Source organism: Pan paniscus, chromosome 16, assembly GCF_029289425.2.
Source record: "Pan paniscus chromosome 16, NHGRI_mPanPan1-v2.0_pri, whole genome shotgun sequence".
NCBI lineage: Eukaryota > Metazoa > Chordata > Mammalia > Primates > Hominidae > Pan > Pan paniscus.
The window spans coordinates 56,762,479-56,782,097 of record NC_073265.2 but is presented as its reverse complement, the minus strand read 5'-3'; the positions used below and the strand labels follow the sequence as shown (position 1 = coordinate 56,782,097).

General features: G+C 41.2%; 1 protein-coding gene and 1 long non-coding RNA gene across 3 annotated transcripts in view; one reads left to right on the top strand and one right to left on the bottom strand.

Moving 5' to 3' along the window:
* Window positions 1-670: 670 nt before the first annotated feature.
* C16H15orf61 (chromosome 16 C15orf61 homolog) lies at window positions 671-6,356 on the bottom strand. 2 transcript variants are annotated; one of them, XR_010109948.1, is made up of 2 exons: window positions 4,561-6,162; window positions 671-894 (listed from the first exon to the last, which is right to left on the bottom strand). XR_010109948.1 is itself a non-coding variant. In XM_003828007.6 (2 exons), the coding sequence occupies exons 1-2, from the start codon at window positions 6,046-6,048 to the stop codon at window positions 767-769; spliced, it is 474 nt and encodes a 157-aa protein (XP_003828055.1). In that variant the 5' UTR covers window positions 6,049-6,356; the 3' UTR covers window positions 671-766. The 2 variants fall into 2 exon arrangements, 1 of the variants encoding a protein (XP_003828055.1); XM_003828007.6 differs by having other exon boundaries at window positions 5,703-6,356.
* Window positions 6,357-6,530: 174 nt separating this feature from the next.
* The window catches only part of LOC129393985 (uncharacterized), a 116,802-nt gene continuing 103,713 nt past the window's right edge, over window positions 6,531-19,619 (top strand). The window contains exons 1-2 of the long non-coding RNA XR_010109949.1: window positions 6,531-7,567; window positions 8,196-8,298. This is a non-coding gene — a long non-coding RNA (uncharacterized LOC129393985). The remainder of the gene's footprint in view (window positions 7,568-8,195; window positions 8,299-19,619) is intronic.

Here is a 19,619-nt window from a genome sequence, read left to right as displayed (position 1 = left end):
TCAGTTAATTGCTTTTATAAACAGTTACCAAATTTATTTTTCTGCATCTTTCTAGAAGATCTTAATTGTTCTTACAGCTTTATAGGAAAGCTGTTTTAACTTTTAATAAGTCTGAGTTTCATTCACCTTGCTACACTTATATTAACCAGTTATTATTACATTTTACAAATGATATGGTTTTGGACTCTTTAAGCAACAAGAAGTTTCAACATTACACTCCAACCCCTCCTCCAGGTAAATGGCACAAGGCCTTTAAAACCTTTCTATTTACAATCCTGGCAGCTGAATGGTTTAGACTTGAGATTACAATTAGATTCTCATCAATTTTGGATTTGCCAATGATGTAATATTTCCATCATACATCCTAATGTCTTCTACTTCTTTTTCCATTGTTACATAAAAGATTTTCCCCCCTTCTCTTTTGTGTGGGCATCTATATTTTCTCTTCAGAGTTGATTTAAATTGTTAATTAACTATAGAATCTATTACATTGTAATCATTTTTTATCTGTAGGTTAACCTAGTTCTAGGGAAAAAATGGTGTGAAGCTTCATGTGTTTGTAGTTCACATCAGCTAAACAGAGTATGTAATATATAACGATGTATAAAAAGCTTCACCTCTTGAGGGCAATTATTCATCTTAAAGAAGCAGATACTGTAGAAAGAAAAAAGTATTTGCAAAAGTTTTATTTTAAAGGATCAAAAATAAATACTGCACATATACACAGACAAAATCCACTGATATTTATGTTCTTCGACGCACACTTTCAATATATGGCACCTTCATCTTCTTTATTGAGAAAATAAACTGTTATGGGTCCATAACTGGTATGCACAGTCTCTGTGACTCTGGCAAATAACCAGGAGCCAAGTCCATATAATAAAGTTGGAATACCTAGAAAACAAACGAATATGTATAAACATCAATGCTTATTAATCATGCAAGTTACTGATCACGTATAACACTCTTCAGCAATGTTAACAAATTACAATGTGATAAAATATAAAAATATTAATCAACATTGACTCTGATTATCTAAGAGCTCAATTTCATCAACGTGGCACATGATGGCAATCACGTGAGTCCAGAGGTTTTCATACTATAGACAAGGCGGGTATAAATGTTAATTCGAGTACTTCATAAATTCATTACCCTCAAATAATCATGAAGTAATGCTATATTCTTTTCATAAATAAGAAAATGGAGAAGAATACTCATTAATTTAGTTGTAGATGCTCCTGATTATTAGCCTTGAGCTAAAATTACTAAGTTAACACTACTGTTTGTTTGTGAGATGGAGTCTCACTCTGTTGGCAGGTTGGAGTGCAGTGGCGCAATCTCGGCTCGCTGCCACCTCCGCCTCCAGGGTTCAAGCGATTCTCCTGCCTCAGCCTCCTGAGTAGCTGGGACTACAGGCGCGCGCCACCACGCTCAGATAATTTTTGTACTTTTTTAGTAGAGATGGGGTTTCACCATGTTGGCCAGGATGGTCTCGATCTCTTGACCTTGTGATCCTGGGCCTAGGCCTCCGAAAGTGCTGGGATTACAGGTGTGAGCCACCGCGCCCGGCCAACATTACTGTTCTTTAAGTTAGTAGTAACACTAATGGTTGAAGTAATTTTTGTACAACTTAAAAGAAGCTGGGTCAAAGAGCTGTCTTTAAAATCTAAAGCAAAACCTAACTCCAAGTAAGATTTCAGTACAACAGGCATGAGAAAAAAAACTATTATTAGCATTTTTTCAATTGATCTGAAAACAACCTCGTTTCAACCAATTTGAAATAGATATATAGTAGACTCCAACATGTGTTTCTTCTTTGGAATTGATAAGATTTTGCTGCTTTATTTGAGATTAGTTGCCATTTGTGATACATGAAACTAAACACACTATCCAGAGATATGTATTAAGCACTCACATGCATATAAGACTGTTGGCACAAAACAAACTTTCACAATTCCTATCTTTTTAAAGGTACTTATTTAAAATCAATGACTACTAACATATTAAAAACATATGTAATAAAACCATAGGCACATGAATCAATAACAAATACTGTATGCTCTGGACAAGCATTAATTTTATGCTCTTATGTGGGAAATGGGCAGAAAGTGACACTTTAAAAGGATAGCTGTACATTTGGAAAATCACTTTCTTTCTAGTAATAAAGAAAGCGGCTGGGCACTGTGGCTCACGCCTGTAATCCCAGCACTTTGGGAGGCCAAAGCAGGCGGATCACCTGAGGTTGGGAGTTCGAGACTAGCCTGACCAACATGGAGAAACCCCGTCTCTACAAAAAATACAAAATTAGCTGGGCGTGATGGCGCATGCCTATAATCCCAGCCACTCAGGAGGCTGAGGCAGGAGAATTGCTTGAGCCCAGGAGGCAGAGGTTGCACTGAGCCGAGATCACACCACTGCACTCCAGCCTGGCGACAGAGGGAGACTCCACCTCAAAAAAAAACAAAAAACAAAAAACAAAAAAGCAACACATGCTCTGGACTAATCATATTGCTAAATTTTTGTCTTATTTTTCTGCAAGAATATATTTGCTGTGTTAAGCTCTTTTTGAGTGTGTTTGCTGAACCACTTTGTGCTTACTCCCTGAAGCTTCATTCCAGCCACTGTGATGCCAGAGATTAATCAGGAGAAGCATCACATCACTAGCTGGTAATGAGAAGGGGAAAAAAATGCCCATTCAGGCTGGCATCTCTCTATTTTTAGGAATATACTGGGTCACAGTTTGTCACCATCACAGGGTTCCCTGGAACTCCCATGAAACCTTTTATAGTGTATCACCTTCTTTGCCCTGATAATGTCCAAAAGAATCTCTGAATACCTCAAGGGAATGTCATAAAAAAATCCACAAAAACTAGAATAATAAAGCTACTTATAAATCATTTAACCACAAAGAAAAAAAAAAGGCAAGTGGCTCAGGGGTGGGAGGTGGAAAAAGAAGAATATGAACAGGCTAGGCAGAAATGAGAGTGAAGTATAGGGAGTAGTTGAAATAAAAAATAAATTTAAAATGCAATATCACAACTTCGAAGCTGAAAATCAATGCAGTGAGGAAGAAAAAAAATAGGCTCTAGAAGCAATTACTAATTTTCTAAGCATACTGAGACTAAAATACATAAAATAGGCCTCTTAAACCAAGGCTAAGTATATGAATTTAAGGAATACCTGGTGACACTGACAATTTTGTTTTATAGTATTTATCATAGTTTTCAGTTAACATATTGATTTAAAAAATTCATACTTTTGAAAAATCACAAATACAGAAATAAACGGTCAATATATTTTCAGCTAAAATCAAGGGCTGATCAAAGATTACTAGCTTAATAACTATATTACGTCTTATTAAAAAATAACCAGCAACCATTAGCAGTGATGCTGTTTGACAGTAGATGGAGTTATGATCTGAGTCAGAAATTCTGTATTTTTTTCCCCTTGCTGTCTATTTAATGCAGTCAGACTAATACTCAAAATGGGAAGGTTTGCCACCTATATAACTTATATATTACAAAATCTTTGTAGCACATATGCTTTGAAGTCTATAAGATTCTATGAAAAATTCAATTTTTTTCTGAAAAATTAAATTTATATCTGAAACATATAACATCAAAAGAATCTCCAAATCAGTTCTTTGCATAATAATTCACTTTGAGTCAGCTGAACAGTAGGTAAACCACTGTCAAATTAAGTACTTTAAAAAATTAGAATTCCTCAGTAAATCTCATTCATTCCAATGGTAAGTTGCTTTTCTTAAATCTCAATCTACTTCTCAGCAGGATACCTAGACTGGTAAACCATCAGTAAAATGTCAGCTTCCATTGAAGGGAAGACGGAGGAGAAAAGGAGCAAATGGGTAAACAGAAATCTTTATTATTTACAAAATGGAAAAATGAATTTGAAAGGGAAGAAGAGGAACAAAATCCTAAGTATAATATTAATAGGATATGTACTTGATCATCCAGAGAGACGATTGTACCTCACAGAATAGGAAAGGACCTATTATCTAATTCACATCCCCTCTACCTTCAGACAAAAATTAAAAATAAACGTTACCAGATGTGTTCACCACTTTAAAATATTTTTTAATTCCCTTTATCAGTATATCCCAATTTGTATTAAAGCATGCATGAGCAAAAAGTTGTCCTTTTTGCTTAACTTAGAACTCTTACTCCCATTTTAGCAGGATTTTTAGAATGTCCAAAAGACCATACAGACCATTAAATCAGTCTCCCACATTAATAAATGAAACAAAACAAAAAACACTACAACTGTTGTTTCTTTCAACTTTAAAAGGTTTTACTTTTCTATGTGTGGAATGTTCTGAGTATCCACTTTTTTTGGATGTCTTAATATCTAAATCTAAAAGAGAGGCCCCTAATCATTAAGGTGCTCTTAAACAAAATGTCAACACTAAAAATGTGACTTTAAAAGAAAAAAAGGCATTTGGCTCATGGTTTACCTATAACTCTCCCGTTATGCTTTTCCTAACCTATTATTCTTTAGGGAAGAATGATTTCTTGCTTATGAAAAATGCTAAAATAAACTTACACTTCTCGAATCTAGTTAACACTCCAGTCTTTCCAAATAATTTCGAATTGAATTTCCTAAGTCACCTCACCCTTCAACTTCAACCAACCTCCAAAGTAGTGGGCATGCTCTATACAGTCCATCAGCCAAATAATAAGAGGCATTTTTAAAGGATAACACGTTGCTAAACAATTTTCTCCTTACAGGACAGTCCAGTGGAGTAACGGCTCAAAAAGCCCACGACTGACATATGTGTTATTATAAGCACAAATACACAGACTATTTTTAACCTTAATGGACGGTCAGATTATGTAATAGTATTAGTAGTACGGCTGCGCAGGGTTTAGTTTTAATCCTGGCTTTAAAAACCTGGCTGGGTAACATGGTTCATTCAGCTCCATGGCTAGATTTTGAATCACTGAAATCTAGATTGATTTTATACCAGCTATTGGTAAGTTCAAAACATCTTGAGGCCTTCTGTTTTCCCCTGACCTATAAAAGATACACCAGTGTCCATGTTCGTACCTCCCTCTTCTGTCATTAAACCAAAAGAAAATAGACAGTAAACATCCTCAGGGCGTCTCCATGAAAATATACAAATATTAAAGATCTTTAAAAATCTTTTAGGCCTAGCACCTCAGGAAGCTGTTATGTCTGGTGAAAACCTTTGGTGCTTTTAGTAAAACGAACTTGCCGGGAATTCATACAAAGAAAACAAAAGAAACTTAGAAGAGTAGTTCCAGTTATTGCAACATAAACGCAGCTGCAAAGTGATGTTCACGGGAATGAGTCCTGCCATGCAGTAGGACGGGTGTCAACTTCAGAGCCACTTTCTAGGGGGCGTTTCCTGACGCCCCCTGGCTTACTGCCCAGGCCAGGGATCTTCTCTGGTTAACACGGGCAGGACAGGAGGGCGACCCGCCCCTCCCTAGGCCCGAGGACGCGCCCGCAGCAGGCGAACGGCTTCGGGAGCCAGGAGCTCAGCAAGCTGGGGACCCCCTGGGCGAGGAGTACAAAGGACCCCAGGCGAAGCCGGCGCCGGGAGGCAGAGCTGACTCCCGCGGGACTCTACCGGCCTGCGAGCGTTCGTCACGTGCTCGGTGGCTGAGGGGCCGTCCCGGCCGGGCGGGCTTCACCGCGTGGGTGCGGCAGTCGCCACTCACCGAGGTTGACGACCTTGAGCGCCGTGAAGAAGCGGTTCTGCCGGGCCAGGTCCTGCCAGGGAGCCTTGGAGCAGTGGTACTTGATGAAGGGGAAGCAGCCGGTGCGCAGGACGTGGTAGTTGGCGCCCTGCACCGGCCAGTTGAAGTGCGAGAGGCCGAACTGGTCGTTGCGGACGGCGCTGTAGGGCACGCAGAAGGAGGTCCAGTGCGGCAGGCGCCGCTGCAGCAGATGCCGCGTCAGCACCTCCGAGGCGCTGGGCTTGGGGCGGGCGGCGGCGCGCGAGGCCCACGGCCTACACAGCAGCAGGCGGAGCGCGACCTCGTGGGCCCGCCGCAGGGCCTCCATGGCCCGCCGCGCCGGGGACGCAGGCTGGTGTCCGCAGCCGCTGGCGCGCAAGCGCGCCCCCGGGCGAGCGGCGGGAAGGCCAACCGGCGCCGCGCGGGTGCCCGAGAGCCCCCGGGGTGCGGCGGCGCGTGCGCACAGCGGCCCCGCGGCCTCCCGCTGGGAGTGGAGTCCGGGGGATGGGAAGCGTGACCTGCGCGAGGCGGAGGGTCACCTGCATCAAGGAGCTGGTTTTGAGTGGCCAGGTGTGACCTCACGCCGTCATTAGTAACTCGGGCAGGGGAGGGATTCGGGGAGGTCTCATCAATTTGGGCCTGAGGAAAATTCAGGTGGAAGACAATTAAATAACTAACCACCTCCGCAAGGGGCAGAACTCAAACCCAAGTCTCCCTCCCACGCCCTGGGCTCCAGGGAAACCCTTGGGTGTCGTTGTTGAAACAGGACGAGGCGTGACCCCGGGTCTGCGTTGTTTGGTAAGGCCGAGAGCACTTTTGTGTGTAGGTCCTCGCTGTCGGGTTCACTGTTTAAAATTAGTCCCAGAGATTTCAAAATCAAAAGTTTATTTAAAAACCTCACGTGTCTCGGTGCAGCGTCCGAACACACAAAGGCACCTCCCTCTAAGAACCTGGTAGACGGACCAGGAGCCTCTTATCGAGCTTTGTGGTCCTCAGTCACCCATTACCAATCCATTACTTTCGGAAAAGCTTTGCTCAAACTTTGCGGCCTCTTGAGGCAGTAACTTACAGACAAAACTGCTTTTAGAAAAGCATTTCCTCTTTTGTCCTAAACTCATTTTGTTTGGAGAGGCCATACATAAACAAGATGATGTGTCTGAAACCACCTTATGTAAATGAGGTACAGTAATTACGCGTTAAGCATCATATAACAATTACTATCGTTGCTAAAAACTCAAGGGGGATGTAGGATAGTATGGCGAAATTTTATATTCCCCAGTTTTTTGTTTTGTTTTGTTTTTTTGAGACGGAGTCTCACTCTGTTGCCCAGGCTGGAGTGCAGTGGTGCAATCTCAGCTCACTGCAACCTCTGCCTCCCAGGTTCAAGTGATTTTCCTGCCTCAGCCTCCCGAGTGGCTGGGATTACAGGCGTGCACCACCACGCCTGGCTAATTTTTGTATTTTTAATAGAGACGGGGTTTCACCATGTTGGCCAGGCTGGTCTCAAACTCCTGACCTCGTGATCCACCCGCCTTGGCCTCCCAAAGTGCTGGGATTACAGGGGTGAGCCACTGCACCAGGCCTATTCCCCAGTTTTTATTGAACATTGAGCACCCACCAACATATGCCGAATCTTGAACTTTACCTTATAGAATTTGAAGTTGAACTTTACCTTATAGAACTTGAACTTTATAGAATTTCTTTTTCTTTTCTTTCTTTTTTTTAGAAAGGATCTCACTGTTGTCTAGGCTGGAGTGCAGCGGCTCGATCTCGGCTCACTGCAACTTCCGCCTCCTGGGCTCAAGAGATCCTCCCACCCTCAGCCTCCCAAGTAGCTGGGACTGCAGGTGTGTGCCACCTACACTCGGCTGCTTTTTTTGGTATTTTTTGTAGAGGTGGAATTTTGCCATGTTGCCCAGGCTGGTCTTGAACACTTGGGCTCAAGTGATCCGCCCGCCTCGGCCTCCCAAAGTGGTGGGATTACAGATGTGAGCTTCTGCACTTGACCAAATTAAATTTTGAAAAAGAGTGGAGTCCTTTTTTAAACGAAATCTGTTGAAGATCCCCAACATATAAAGTTGGTTAAAACTTATGCTTTAGGCCGGGCACGGTGGCTCACGCCTGTAATCCCAGCACTTTGGGAGGCTGAGGCGAGTGGATCATCTGAGGTCAGGAGTCCGAGACCAGCCTGGCCAACATGGCGAAACCCTGTGTCTGCTAAAAATACAAAAGTTAGCCGGGCGTAGTGGCACATGCCTGTAGTCCCAGCTACTCGGGAGGCTGAGGCAGGAGAATCACTGAAACCCAGGAGGCGGAGGTTACAGTGAGCTGAGATCGTGCCACTGCACTCCAGCCTGGGCGACAGAGCGAGACTCCGTCTCAAAAAAAAAACAAAAAAACCAAAAATAACTTATGCTTTATTACTAAGCATAAGTTCAAACATTTTTTTAACTTTTTATTTTACTTACTTTGTAGGCGTGGGTTCTCACTATGTTGCTTAAGCTGGTCTAGAACTCAAGCCAGTCTCTCACTTCAGCCTCTTGAGTCGTTGGGATTACAGAAGCCACCATGTCCAACTGTAAGTTCAAATTTTTTATATTAACTTTATAGATAAAAAACAAAACAATGAAACTTCAGTGTGTTGTTGTCTTGGATTTTCTTTTGTTTTGAGCAGAAAGGGGATTCATTGGAGGAAAATTAGGTAGCCCAAATAGTAAACAAGAAGTCTAGAGAACCAGGCTCAGAAAATGGGAAGGAACGAGGAGAGTCCGAACAGCAAAGACGTAGATAAGACCAACAGGAACTAGTCTGGCGAGCATGCCATTGCTGGCCCCACTGCCACAGGACTCTTGATCCTGTTGCTTGCAAAATGTTGAAGCTGGGGGTTGTGGTTGTGAAAGTGGATCCTTTGAATTGAGTTGTTCTTATCCCCAGCTAAAACAGTGGAAAAGCCAGGGGGAGAAAGCACTCAGGACATATGACATTACTTTAGAAATGTAGTTCTCGGCCGGGTCCAGTGACTCACGCCTGTAATCCTAGCACTTTGGGAGGCCGAGGCGGGCGGATCACGAGGTCAGGAGATCAAGACCATCCTGGCTAACACGGTGAAACCCCGTCTCCACTAAAAATACAAAAAAAAATTAGCCAGGCGTGGTGGTGGGCGCCTGTAGTCCCAGCTACTCGGGAGGCCGAGGCAGGAGAATGGCATGAACCCGGGAGGCATAGCTTGCAGTGAGCCAAGATGGCGCCACTGCACTCTAGCCTGGGCGACAGAGTGAAACTCTGTCTCAAAAAAAAAAAAAAAGAAAAGAAAAGAAATGTGATTCTCTGCAAGTCCCCCTGCTGAAACTGCCTGTTGTGACCTGAGACCAGTTTTATCTGTAACTGCTGAGATAACTTGCTGCAACTCTAGGACTAATTCTTCCCACTGCCATCCCTCACCTATTGGAGCTTGCCAGCCCCTCAGAACCTTACTAGTGCCAATTAACTTTCTCAAAGAGCACTATGTAACATTTTTCTGTTTTATAAAAGCTCCAACCTTCTCTTTGCTCTTCAGACATACTGAAGACCACCTGGTCTGTGTGTATATACCACATTGCAATTTTTTTCCGCAAAAAGCTGTTAAATTTAGAGATTAATCTCTATATCTTTATTTTAACTTCAACATAGTTGCAGTTACAGCAGACTCAGTATCCAGTTTATTTCTGCATCTTCTGTTTTGGTTGTATACTATCAAGAAAATTCCGATTTCTTCAGAGAATTAGATACAAATAAGAGTGGTTTTTAAATTATGCACCTTGAAATCTGGCCATGTGCTTCAATTACAAAAATGGCACAGGAGATTAATTATGAGATCTACACTGAAATGACTTAACCTAAAATTAATGTGTGGGCAGTTTGCAATATGTTAAATTTTGGCATTATCTCTCTTTTGGCAATATAAAAATCTTTTTTTAAAAAACATGACATTTGAATTGAACATGTGCAGAACCCCTGAAGTATGTCTGAGAAACCCTAGGTTCTGTGGCATGTGAGATGAAAACCACTGACAAAGAGAACCAGATATTACATATGTTCACTGCATTTTCACATCAAGAAGGCTTGAGAAAAGGGCTAGCAAACTGAAGGACTTCTGTTGGGAGCAGCTCTCTTGGCTAGACCTCGTCAGCAGTGAGGGTTTCTCTTAACCTAAGGCTCTTTCACTATCTCCCTTTCTTTTCTATTCTAAGGTAGAAAGTTCCCCCAAAGAGAGACGAAAATGGTGGGCCACACCCCATATTTAAGAGTGTTTGAATGAAACATTCCCCTACCTAAAGATACAGAGATGGAGAAAATAACATCTCTTCTGACTTTAAGATTATATGGTGCCACTTCCATAATTGAAATAAGATAATTTCTCAAAACAACAACAAAAACCAACCCGCAACTCAGATCATATGCTTGATTTTCTTTTCAGTTCCAATTCTTCATGGCTGTGAAACAAAGAGGCCTAGGGATGTGTGAGAAGGTTGGCACTCAAAAGACTAAGTCTATGTTTTTAAAAAAATTGTATCCTATAATTAAGAAAGCATTAAATACATTTTTCCACATAGCATAGAGAAATGGCATATCTCTTAGAAGGAACCCCTTAAAATGATTATAAAGACCGATACTGTGTACAGCATTTAGCATGTGCACGAATACTTCATGCTGCTCCTAGAAGGGACTTTGCACTCCTGTTTTTGTTTTAAAGGCATGTAGAACATTGTAGGTGCTTAGAACATATTAAAAATGAATTTTAGGCCGGGCGTGGTGGCTCTTGCCTGTAATCCCAGCACTTTGGGAGGCCGAGGCAGACAGATCACCTGAGGTTGGGAATTTGAGACCAGCCTGACAAACATGGAAAAAACCCCATCTCTACTAAAAATACAAGATTAGCCAGATGTGGTGGCACATGCCCGTAATCCCAGCTACTCGGGAGGCTTAGGCAGGAGAATTGCTTGAACCCAGGAGGTGAAGGTTGCGGTGAGCCGAGATTGCACCATCGCACTCCAGTCTGGGCAGCAAGAGCGAAACTCCATCTCAAAAAAAAAAAGAAAAGAATTTTATAAAATTGATAAATTGGGATATATTAAAATTAAAATTTTTTATTCATCAAAAGGCATATTAAGAGAATAAAAAGGTAATTGATAGAGTGGAAGAAGTATTTGCAATACATATATCTGAGAAAGCATTTGGGTATCTAGAACACACTCATACAAATCATTAAGAAAAAGACGATTCAATAGAAAAATGAACAAATATTTTAATGGACATTTTATAAAGGAGAATAACCAGTGGTCCAATAAACAGGTGAAAAGTGCTTGATTTCAATAATTATCTGAGAAATAGAAATTAAAAACCTCAATGCAATACCATTACACACCTACTAGAATGGCTAAAGTAGAAGAGACAGAAAATACTAAGTGTTGGTTAGGGTTTGGAGTAATTGGAACTCTTATACATTGCTGGCCCCCATTTAGGAAAAATTTTTGACAGTGTAGTACTATATATATAATAGCTGAATATAGGCGTGCCTTATGACCCAGGCATAACACACCTAGGTCTGTATTGGTATTTGTCTGCTTGGGCTGCCATAACAAAATACCACAGATTGGGTAGCTTAACAGAAATTTATTTCTCGCAGTTCTGGAGGCTAGGAAGTCCAAGATCAAGGTGCTGGCCAATTGGGTTCCTAATGAGGGTTCTCTTCCTGGCTTGTACATGGCTGCTTTCTCACTGTGTCTGTCCTTGCATGGTGGAGAGAGAGCTCTGCTGGCTCTTCCTATTTATTTATTTATTTATGGTTTTGAGACAGAGTCTCATTCTGTTCGCCCTGGCGTGCAGTGGCACCATCATAGCTCACTGCAGCCTGGAACTTCTAAGATTCTCCTACCTCACACTCCTGAGTAGCTGGGACTACAGGCACACACCACCATGCTCAGCTATTTTTATTTTTTTTGTAGAGATGGGGGTCTCACTATGTTTCATTTATATATGATGTAAAAGCAGGCAAAAACTCATCTATGCTGTTAGTGTTAGAAGGCAAGACAGTGATTAGTTACCCTTAGCGGAGTGGGGCTAGGGGGAAACCCGTGATTAGAAGGAACATGAGGACTTGATCCTTTCTTGATCTGGATCCTGGTTGAATGAGTGTATTCACTTTGTGAAAATTATTTTAACTGTGCACATTTGATATGTGTATCTTTCTCTTTCTTTCCTCCTTTCTTTTTCTTTTCTTTTCTCTTTTTCTCTTTTGAGGCAGGATTTTGCTGTGTCACCCAGGCTGGAGTGCCATGGCATGATCATGGCTCACTGCAGCCTCTACCTCCCAGGCTCAAGAGCTCCTCCCAGCTCAGCCTCCCAAGTAGCTGGGACTACAGACCCGTACCACTATGCCCAGCTAATTTTTTGTATTTTGTATTTTTTGTAGAGACATGGTCTCACTTTGTTTTGCAGGCTGATCTTGAACTCCTGGGCTCAAGCGATCCTCCCACCTCGGCCTCCCAATGTGTTGGGATTACAGGCGCGAGTTGCGGCGCCCAGCTGATATGTATACTTTTCTATAGGTATATTACACTTCAATAAAAAGTTTGAAACAGAACATGAGTTCTACAGGTAGTACTGTATATTAACACATCCTATTGTTAGCATTCATTAAGTATGTGCAGAGAACATGTCACTGTGGACTTGACCCAGATCTGATCCTGTACATGTACCGAATAGTTATTCTCATGTTGCTTTTCTGATCTTACTGTGAGATCCTGATTTACTCATATATTTCTAAGTGTGATTTAAAACAGAGTAGAGTAGGGATGTAGTATTCAACTCACTGCTATTCCCAGAGGGAGAAGTATAGGACAGTTACTGGGTGCCTATGTCAGCATGTTGGTAAAAGATAAAGGAACTATGAAAAAGAGACAGAAATGTTTACATTTAGGATTTTATTTTAAATTTCTACTTTGAGGCCTAAGGACCTTTGGTTCCAGGAAAGAAGGACCATGGAGAGGATGCTGTCCCATTCATATTCCAGCATGCTTTAGAACTTAAAAATAGATACTCACAGGAGCCACAGACATGGGTTTTCTAGAAACCCAAATCTGCTTAATGGCTCAGTGCCCTCTAAGCCATGCTCAGCACCAGAAGAGATAGCTTGAGAGACCCTTGCAGCTGGATGAATGTTCATTAATTCTCCCCCCTCCCACCAGTGGCAAATGACCCTCACTGCTCCGCTCCTGTATCCTTGTGTTGCCCTGGCAAAGACAATATACATTGGCCTTATGCAAAATTATCCTCATGGAAGTACTGAGTTATGGCAGAAGTCATTAGGAAAGGAAGGAGCTGCTGTATTCTTATCTAGATCTTCTTGAGTCCTTCTGTGGAACTGATTGATGTTCTGAAAACCCCCAAGAGCAGGCTGGCAGCTCGGGCTGCTGTTACAGAGTGGCAAGAAGAATTACTCTAGTAAAGCACTTCACTGTTAACATAGTGGGTACAGACTTCATCCAAAAGCATCTTGTATCTCAACTACTGTCGGTGTCTGTCTTCACTGGAATGTAGACTTCCTAAGGCCAGGGATTTATGTCTGTTTTATTAACTTTTGTGATCCCAGCACCTAAAACAGTACTTGGCATATGGAAGGCACTCTACTTGTTGAATAAATGAGGGGTATGGGGGAAAGTGGGTAAAGTGAATACAATTAGTACATTTGAAAGATGTCAGAGAAAGGAAATTACAATATGTAGGGTCAGTGGTTTTAACTAAAATTTTAATTTTGATCGTTGGAGAAATTAAAGTACAGAATAGGTAAAAAAACGTATCCAAGGTCATATATCAGAATCAAGACTAAAAATCATGTCCTCCTGGCTTTCAGTGTGCTTTTTGTTAGGAAACAGTTCTACTCCTGAAGCTGTCCTCTTAGGTTTAGCAAGAGTTCTGGACAGAAATAAAGTTACAATTAAGCATTAATCAGGCTGCTCTTTGGCCCACTTCCTTGTGACTGAAAGTCACACAGCACTATGTACTGACCACTTGCATCCCCACTGTTCCCATAGATGGGATTTCTGACTTCAGAATCGTAAGGCTTTTCTTTAAGAATTGCTTAAGATGTTTTTCAGATCTCAAATTCCAGTGAAACAGCTGACACAAACCAGTTTGAACCTCCACAGAGGAACGGAATCACCATAAGAATCCACTTTCTTCATCTCTCTGTCTCATGGCTTCGCCCTGCACTCTTTGACCAATCAGTGTTCTCCACACTTTGGTCTGCCCTAAAACCCTTAAAAACCCAGCCCAGCCCCGAACTCCTAGGTGAGACAAATTTGAGATTTCCTCCCATCTCATTCTTTCTCTGCTACACCCTGGTGTCTTGGTGTATTACCTTGCTGTGCACATCAGGCAGTGAAACAATTATGGTTATACTCCCATCTCCTGCTGTGAGTGCTGATACTCTGGAATCTGGAGGCAAGGAAACATATTCATGACTTTTTTTTTTTCTTTTTCTTTTTCTTTTTTGAGTTAGGGTCTTGCTCTGTCACCCAGGCTGGAGTTCAGTGGCGCGATCTCAACTCACTGCAGCCTCAATCTCCTAGACTCAGATGATCCTCCCACCTCAGCCTCCTGAGTAGATGGGACTACAGGCACATGCCACCACACCCAGCTAAGTTTTTTATTTTTTGTAGAGATGGAATTTCCATATGTTGCCCATGCTAGTCTTGAACTCCTGGGCTCAAGCGATCCTCCTGCCTCCCAAGATGCTGAGATTTTGGGCATGGGCCACCCTGCCCAGCCTATATTTGTGACTTTTAAAACCTGATAATGACATATGCTGATAGTAACAGTCCATTTTATGGGCATGTTTCCAATATCACAAATCCTCATATGTTGGGGGAAGTATTGTGGAAGTATTTGAAAACATAGCCAAATAAATTCACCTTATCACATGGGTCGTAGTTATGATTCCATCTTCATAAAGTGAGCCTTGTTTTATCAACAGATACATTCATGAAAAGCATGTGACATTTTGGTAACATGAATAATATTTTCACATCTAATCCTAAAGACGTTTTGGCTTCATTGCTGATCTTCAATGACAGTGGCTCTTAGCCCTTTAGGTTTAAGTGTCTCTGCCCCCTCCCATGCCCCATCTCACTGTCAAGTAGTTAATGATCTATAAACAAATACTGAAATGCCCTAAGGGGGCCCTCCATTTAAACAGTCGTTGAATCATGTGATAATGGAAATATAGTAGTCCACCAGCTGATTTATGATTTGTCAGTTTAGGTTTTTGAAGTGAAGTTCCACTGGTATTTTCAGATGGTGGAGGTTTTTAATTTACTGCACAATAACACTAGACTTTCTCTAATTTTTTCTTTCAGGAGAAAACTTTCAAAAACGTTAACCTGCCTTTGCAGCTTCCATTGTGTGAAATACCACTTTGTGTGTGCACATTTCAGTTTCTTAAGCAAAAAGTAGCTACAGAGGGTATTAATCTCCATGTAATGATATCTACCAGTTTCTGGGTGTTTATGTTATTCTAGGTGCTTTATACCTACTGTCTCATTTAAACAACACTCAAAGCAAAGTTTCATTTTCTTCATTTTCAGGCTGAGGAAATGAAATGTCAGAGGTCGGAGAGGGTAATGTGGTTATTCACAGTCACAAAGCAGGCAGGTGGTGGAGCTGGGATTTGAACCTGTAAGAGCTGGACTCAAAAACCCATGCTTTGAACACAAAGACTCAGGAAATAGCATTCTAGACCCAAAATACAACCCTCTTAACCAGAAATCTGTCTGGCTGAAAGGAAATTTGGGGGCATGCATGATGACTCAAAAAGAATGACTTTTTTTTTTTTTTTTTTTTTTTTGAGATGGAGTTTCGCTCTTGTCCAGGCTGGAGTGCAATGGCACAATTTCGGCTCACTGTAACCTCCACCTCCCAGGTTCAAGCAGTTCTCCTGTGTCAGCCTCTGGAGTAGATGATTACAGGCATGTGCCACCACACTCAGCTAATTTATGTATTTTTACATATTTTTAGTAGAGATGGGGTTTCACCATGTTGGTCAGGCTGGTCTCAAACTCCTGACCTGAGGTGATCCACCCGCCTGGGGCTCCCAAAGTGCTGGGATTACAGGCGTGAGGCACTGCACCCGGTCAAAAGAGTGACTTTCAAAACTAGATTACTTTTAAAAATTGATGTAAAACAACTATTTCTATGTATATTGAAAAGTACTTTTAGATTATCTTTAAAATGGAAAGCCATGTGCTAATAAGTTTGGACACCCCCAACAAAGGTCCCAAATGTAAATAAATTATCACACTCTAAAACTCGGGTTTGATTTGGGGAACCTGAGGAAAGCGTATATGCGGATTCTTTGGACTGTTTTTACAACTTTTCTATAAGCCTAAAATTTTATTCAAACAAAAATGTTTAGTTTTTAAAAGTTAGGTTTTAACTTAGAGAGCATCTGGCTGCAATTGGGGTGGGTATGAGTAATGCTGCTGCTATGGATAATATGCACATTAGTCCAAGCCAGCATCTCTGTGAACCACAACTTGGGGTTCAGCTTCTTTTTTTATTTCTCATCGTTATTCCTAATAAAGCAAGATGTTAAAGCTAACTACATGCTCTATTAATTATATGAAGGTGAACTTGAGTCATATTTGTTACTGAAGATGATTAATAATTACCAGTTCTGTGCACGTTTCTGGTGCATTTCAGTAAATAAACAGGGTACATTGTTGGGTAGTAATTGATTAATTAGCACATTCATCCTACACAGCTCAATGGTCTAAGGATGCTGAGTTTGAGATATTGCTCATAATTATTACAAGAAACAAGTCTGTTTCATTTCTCAGTTTATTCTTCTGTACACTAAGTTTTTTTTGTTTTTGTTTTTTCCTAAATCGAATGCTTAATGGTTCAAAACCTTTTAGGTTTTCTTCAGATAAATCAACTCATGAAAAATTGCTAGTCATAATCACAGAATCTTATTTTTGTGTGAACTAGGGTGAAAACTTTTACAAGGCTAATTTTATCACGGGATCTTGCTGTTAAACTGGATCAAATACTGCAAATATAGGGCACTTCCCCACCATGCAGGAAATGCTCATTGAGCACCTATGCGCAACAGGGGCACTGGAATCTCATTTGCTTCCCAACCACATCAAATAAGCTCAGGATTGCAAGTGTCATCAGGTTGGCACTTTGCAGCACCAAGCAAATATACTGAGTAATCTTCAGAGAAGGATAACAGCATGCATCGGTCGCCATTTTAACTGTGCAGCAAGTTACGAATTTTATTCTAATTTATTGAGCCAGCATGCAGTGGAGAGACGGAGTAGTTGCAAGAGCTACGGACAGGGAGTCAGGAATCTTGGGTTCTTATCTCTGTTCTTTCTTGAAGAAGCCATGTGACTGTGGTCACATCATTTCCCCCTTCTCTAAGCATGGATCACTTATCTATAAAATGAAGGCTTCAACCAGGGACTATGAGGTATGGTGAAGAGACAGGTAGACCTACCTTTGAGTCTGGACTCCCTAACACTAGTTATATTATTTCAAGGAAATTATTTAACCTGAGTTTCTGCTCTGTTTACTTGAGTTTATTGTAGGATCAAACAAGATATGAAAATACTTTATAAAGTACCATATGAATATGTGTTAGTAATATTAACTTTCTTAACTGGTTGATGCTAACATGATATGTATCTGGTGGATGTATCAAAATGCCCATGTACCGGTCTAACAACAGGGAATTTTTAACATCCTTTATGCCATTATTAAAATCTCACTGGGTAAGAATTTCCAGTGTATCTTGATAATTTACTGCTAAGTAAAAAACACAGTCTGTACAATATGTCTGGGATGATCCTATTTCTAAGTTTATATATGCAAAGAAAAAAGAATCTATATAATAGAAACTCAAAATGATAAAAGAATAAATGCAATATATATTAAGCAAGCAACTGTTACTACTGAGAGAGAATGTTCTAGGAGATATGTACGTGTATATATGTGTGTTTATATATGTACATTTGTTTATATACATACTTGTTTTTTTCTTTTGAGATGGAGTCTCACTGTCTCCCAGGCTGGAGTGCAGTGGCGTGATCTTGGCTCACTGCAACCTCTGCCTCCCAGATTCAAGTGATCCTCCTGCCTCAGCCTCCCTAGTAACTGGGATTACAGGCATGCACCACCACACCCAGCTAATTTTGTATTTTTAGCAGAGATGGGGTTTCTCCATGTTGGCCAGGCTGGTCTGGAACTCCTGACCTCAGGTGATCCACCTGCCTCGGCCTCCCAAAGTGCCGGGATTACAGGCGTGAGCCACTGTACCTGGCCAACATACATATATCTTTAAATTTACAATCCGTTGAGTGAGACAGATAATTAAGTAACATATCTATTATGTGGTATTACATAATACCACACATTGTTAATTGGCTTTGAAGAAAAATAAAGCAGAGTAAGAGAATAGAGAGTAATGGTGTTACTACTTTATGAGGGTGGTCAGGGAGGCCCCTCTGGTCTGGTGAGAGCTGGGCAGAGACCAGAATGCAGCAAGTGAGTGAGCCAGGCAAGCTGCGGAGGGAAGAGTGTCCCAGGGAGAGGGAATGGCAAACACAGAGGACCTAGGCAGGAATCATGGCAGATACACTCCAAAACCTTGACAGTGGTTATCTCCAGGTGGTGGAATAAAAATTGATTTAATTTTTTTTTCTTATGCTTTCCTGTTTTACAAAGTTTTATTTTTTATTTTTTATTTTTTATGTGTTTTTGAAGAAGCTATGTTACACTATTTGTTTTCTGGAATGAGGGTACGTTTCCATAATTAGAAAAATAAAAAACTCTACAGGCATCCTGAAAGACAAAGTCATCTTAAGAAGAATGTTTATGAGTATTTTTGAAAGCTTATGTCATCTATAAGTTTTTGTTTTCATGTGTTAGTGCCAAGATCCTATGAGCCGTAGTGAGAATAAAAGCAGCAGACAGGTTTCCACCTTGGCGATGAAGTTCAAAGAAGTGTTTACACATAAGTTTTGGTCATAATAACAAGTGTGGTCTTTGTAGAGGGATATAGAATCATCTTGCTTTCAGCTCCTTGTCCAGACCTTGCTGCATGAATGTCAGAATACTTCCTAAAAAGGCTGTGCCTGCCGGCTGGTTGATGGTGCCCAGGAAACATGGTGGCATTTTAGGATGTCTTTAGAAGATGGGATTAAAGGTGTCAGGTAGAAATAGTTTCACCATTTTATTATATCTAATGTATGCAGTTCACCAGGGATTATATTGCAAGATGGAATACTAGGAAATGCATCTTCCATCTTTTTTTGGGTACAGGCAAATATTAAAGCTCAGAGACAGCACTGCAGCTACCCAGAGATGCTCTGGTTTGTACAGGGACAAAAATGCCCAGTTAAAGTTTCTTATTCTCATTTCTTTTTTTAATTTTTTTTTTTTTTTGAGATGGAGTCTTGCTCTATCACCCAGATTGGAGTGCAGTGGCACAGTCTCGGCTCACTGCAACCTCTGCCTCCTGGGTTCAAGCGATTCTCCTGCCACAGCCTCCCGAGTAGCTGGGGCTACAGGTGACCACCACCACGCCCAGCTAATTTTTGAATTTTTAGTAGAGACGGGGTTTCACCATGTTGGCCAGGCTGGTCTTGAACTCCTGACTTTGTGATCCACCCGCCTTGGCCTCCCAAGGTGCTGGGATTGCAGGCGTGAGCCACTGTGCCCAGCCTCTTATTCTCATTTCTATTTCATCTTTTTCCATCAAGATCTTCTAGTGCAGAAGGTATACATGACATCAGTTCAAATAAAAATGCTTTCAAAATAAGGTGTTTCCATCAGTTTTGTTGATTAACAATAACTGAG

Coding starts and splice junctions, on each gene's coding strand:
- C16H15orf61 (XM_003828007.6), bottom strand. CDS start 6,048: ATGGAGGCCCTGCGGCGGGCCCACGAGGTCGCGCTCCGCCTGCTGCTG. Junction 895..5,702: donor GCTCAAGGTCGTCAACCTCG/GTGAGTGGCGAC, acceptor TTTGTTTTCTAG/GTATTCCAACTTTATTATAT.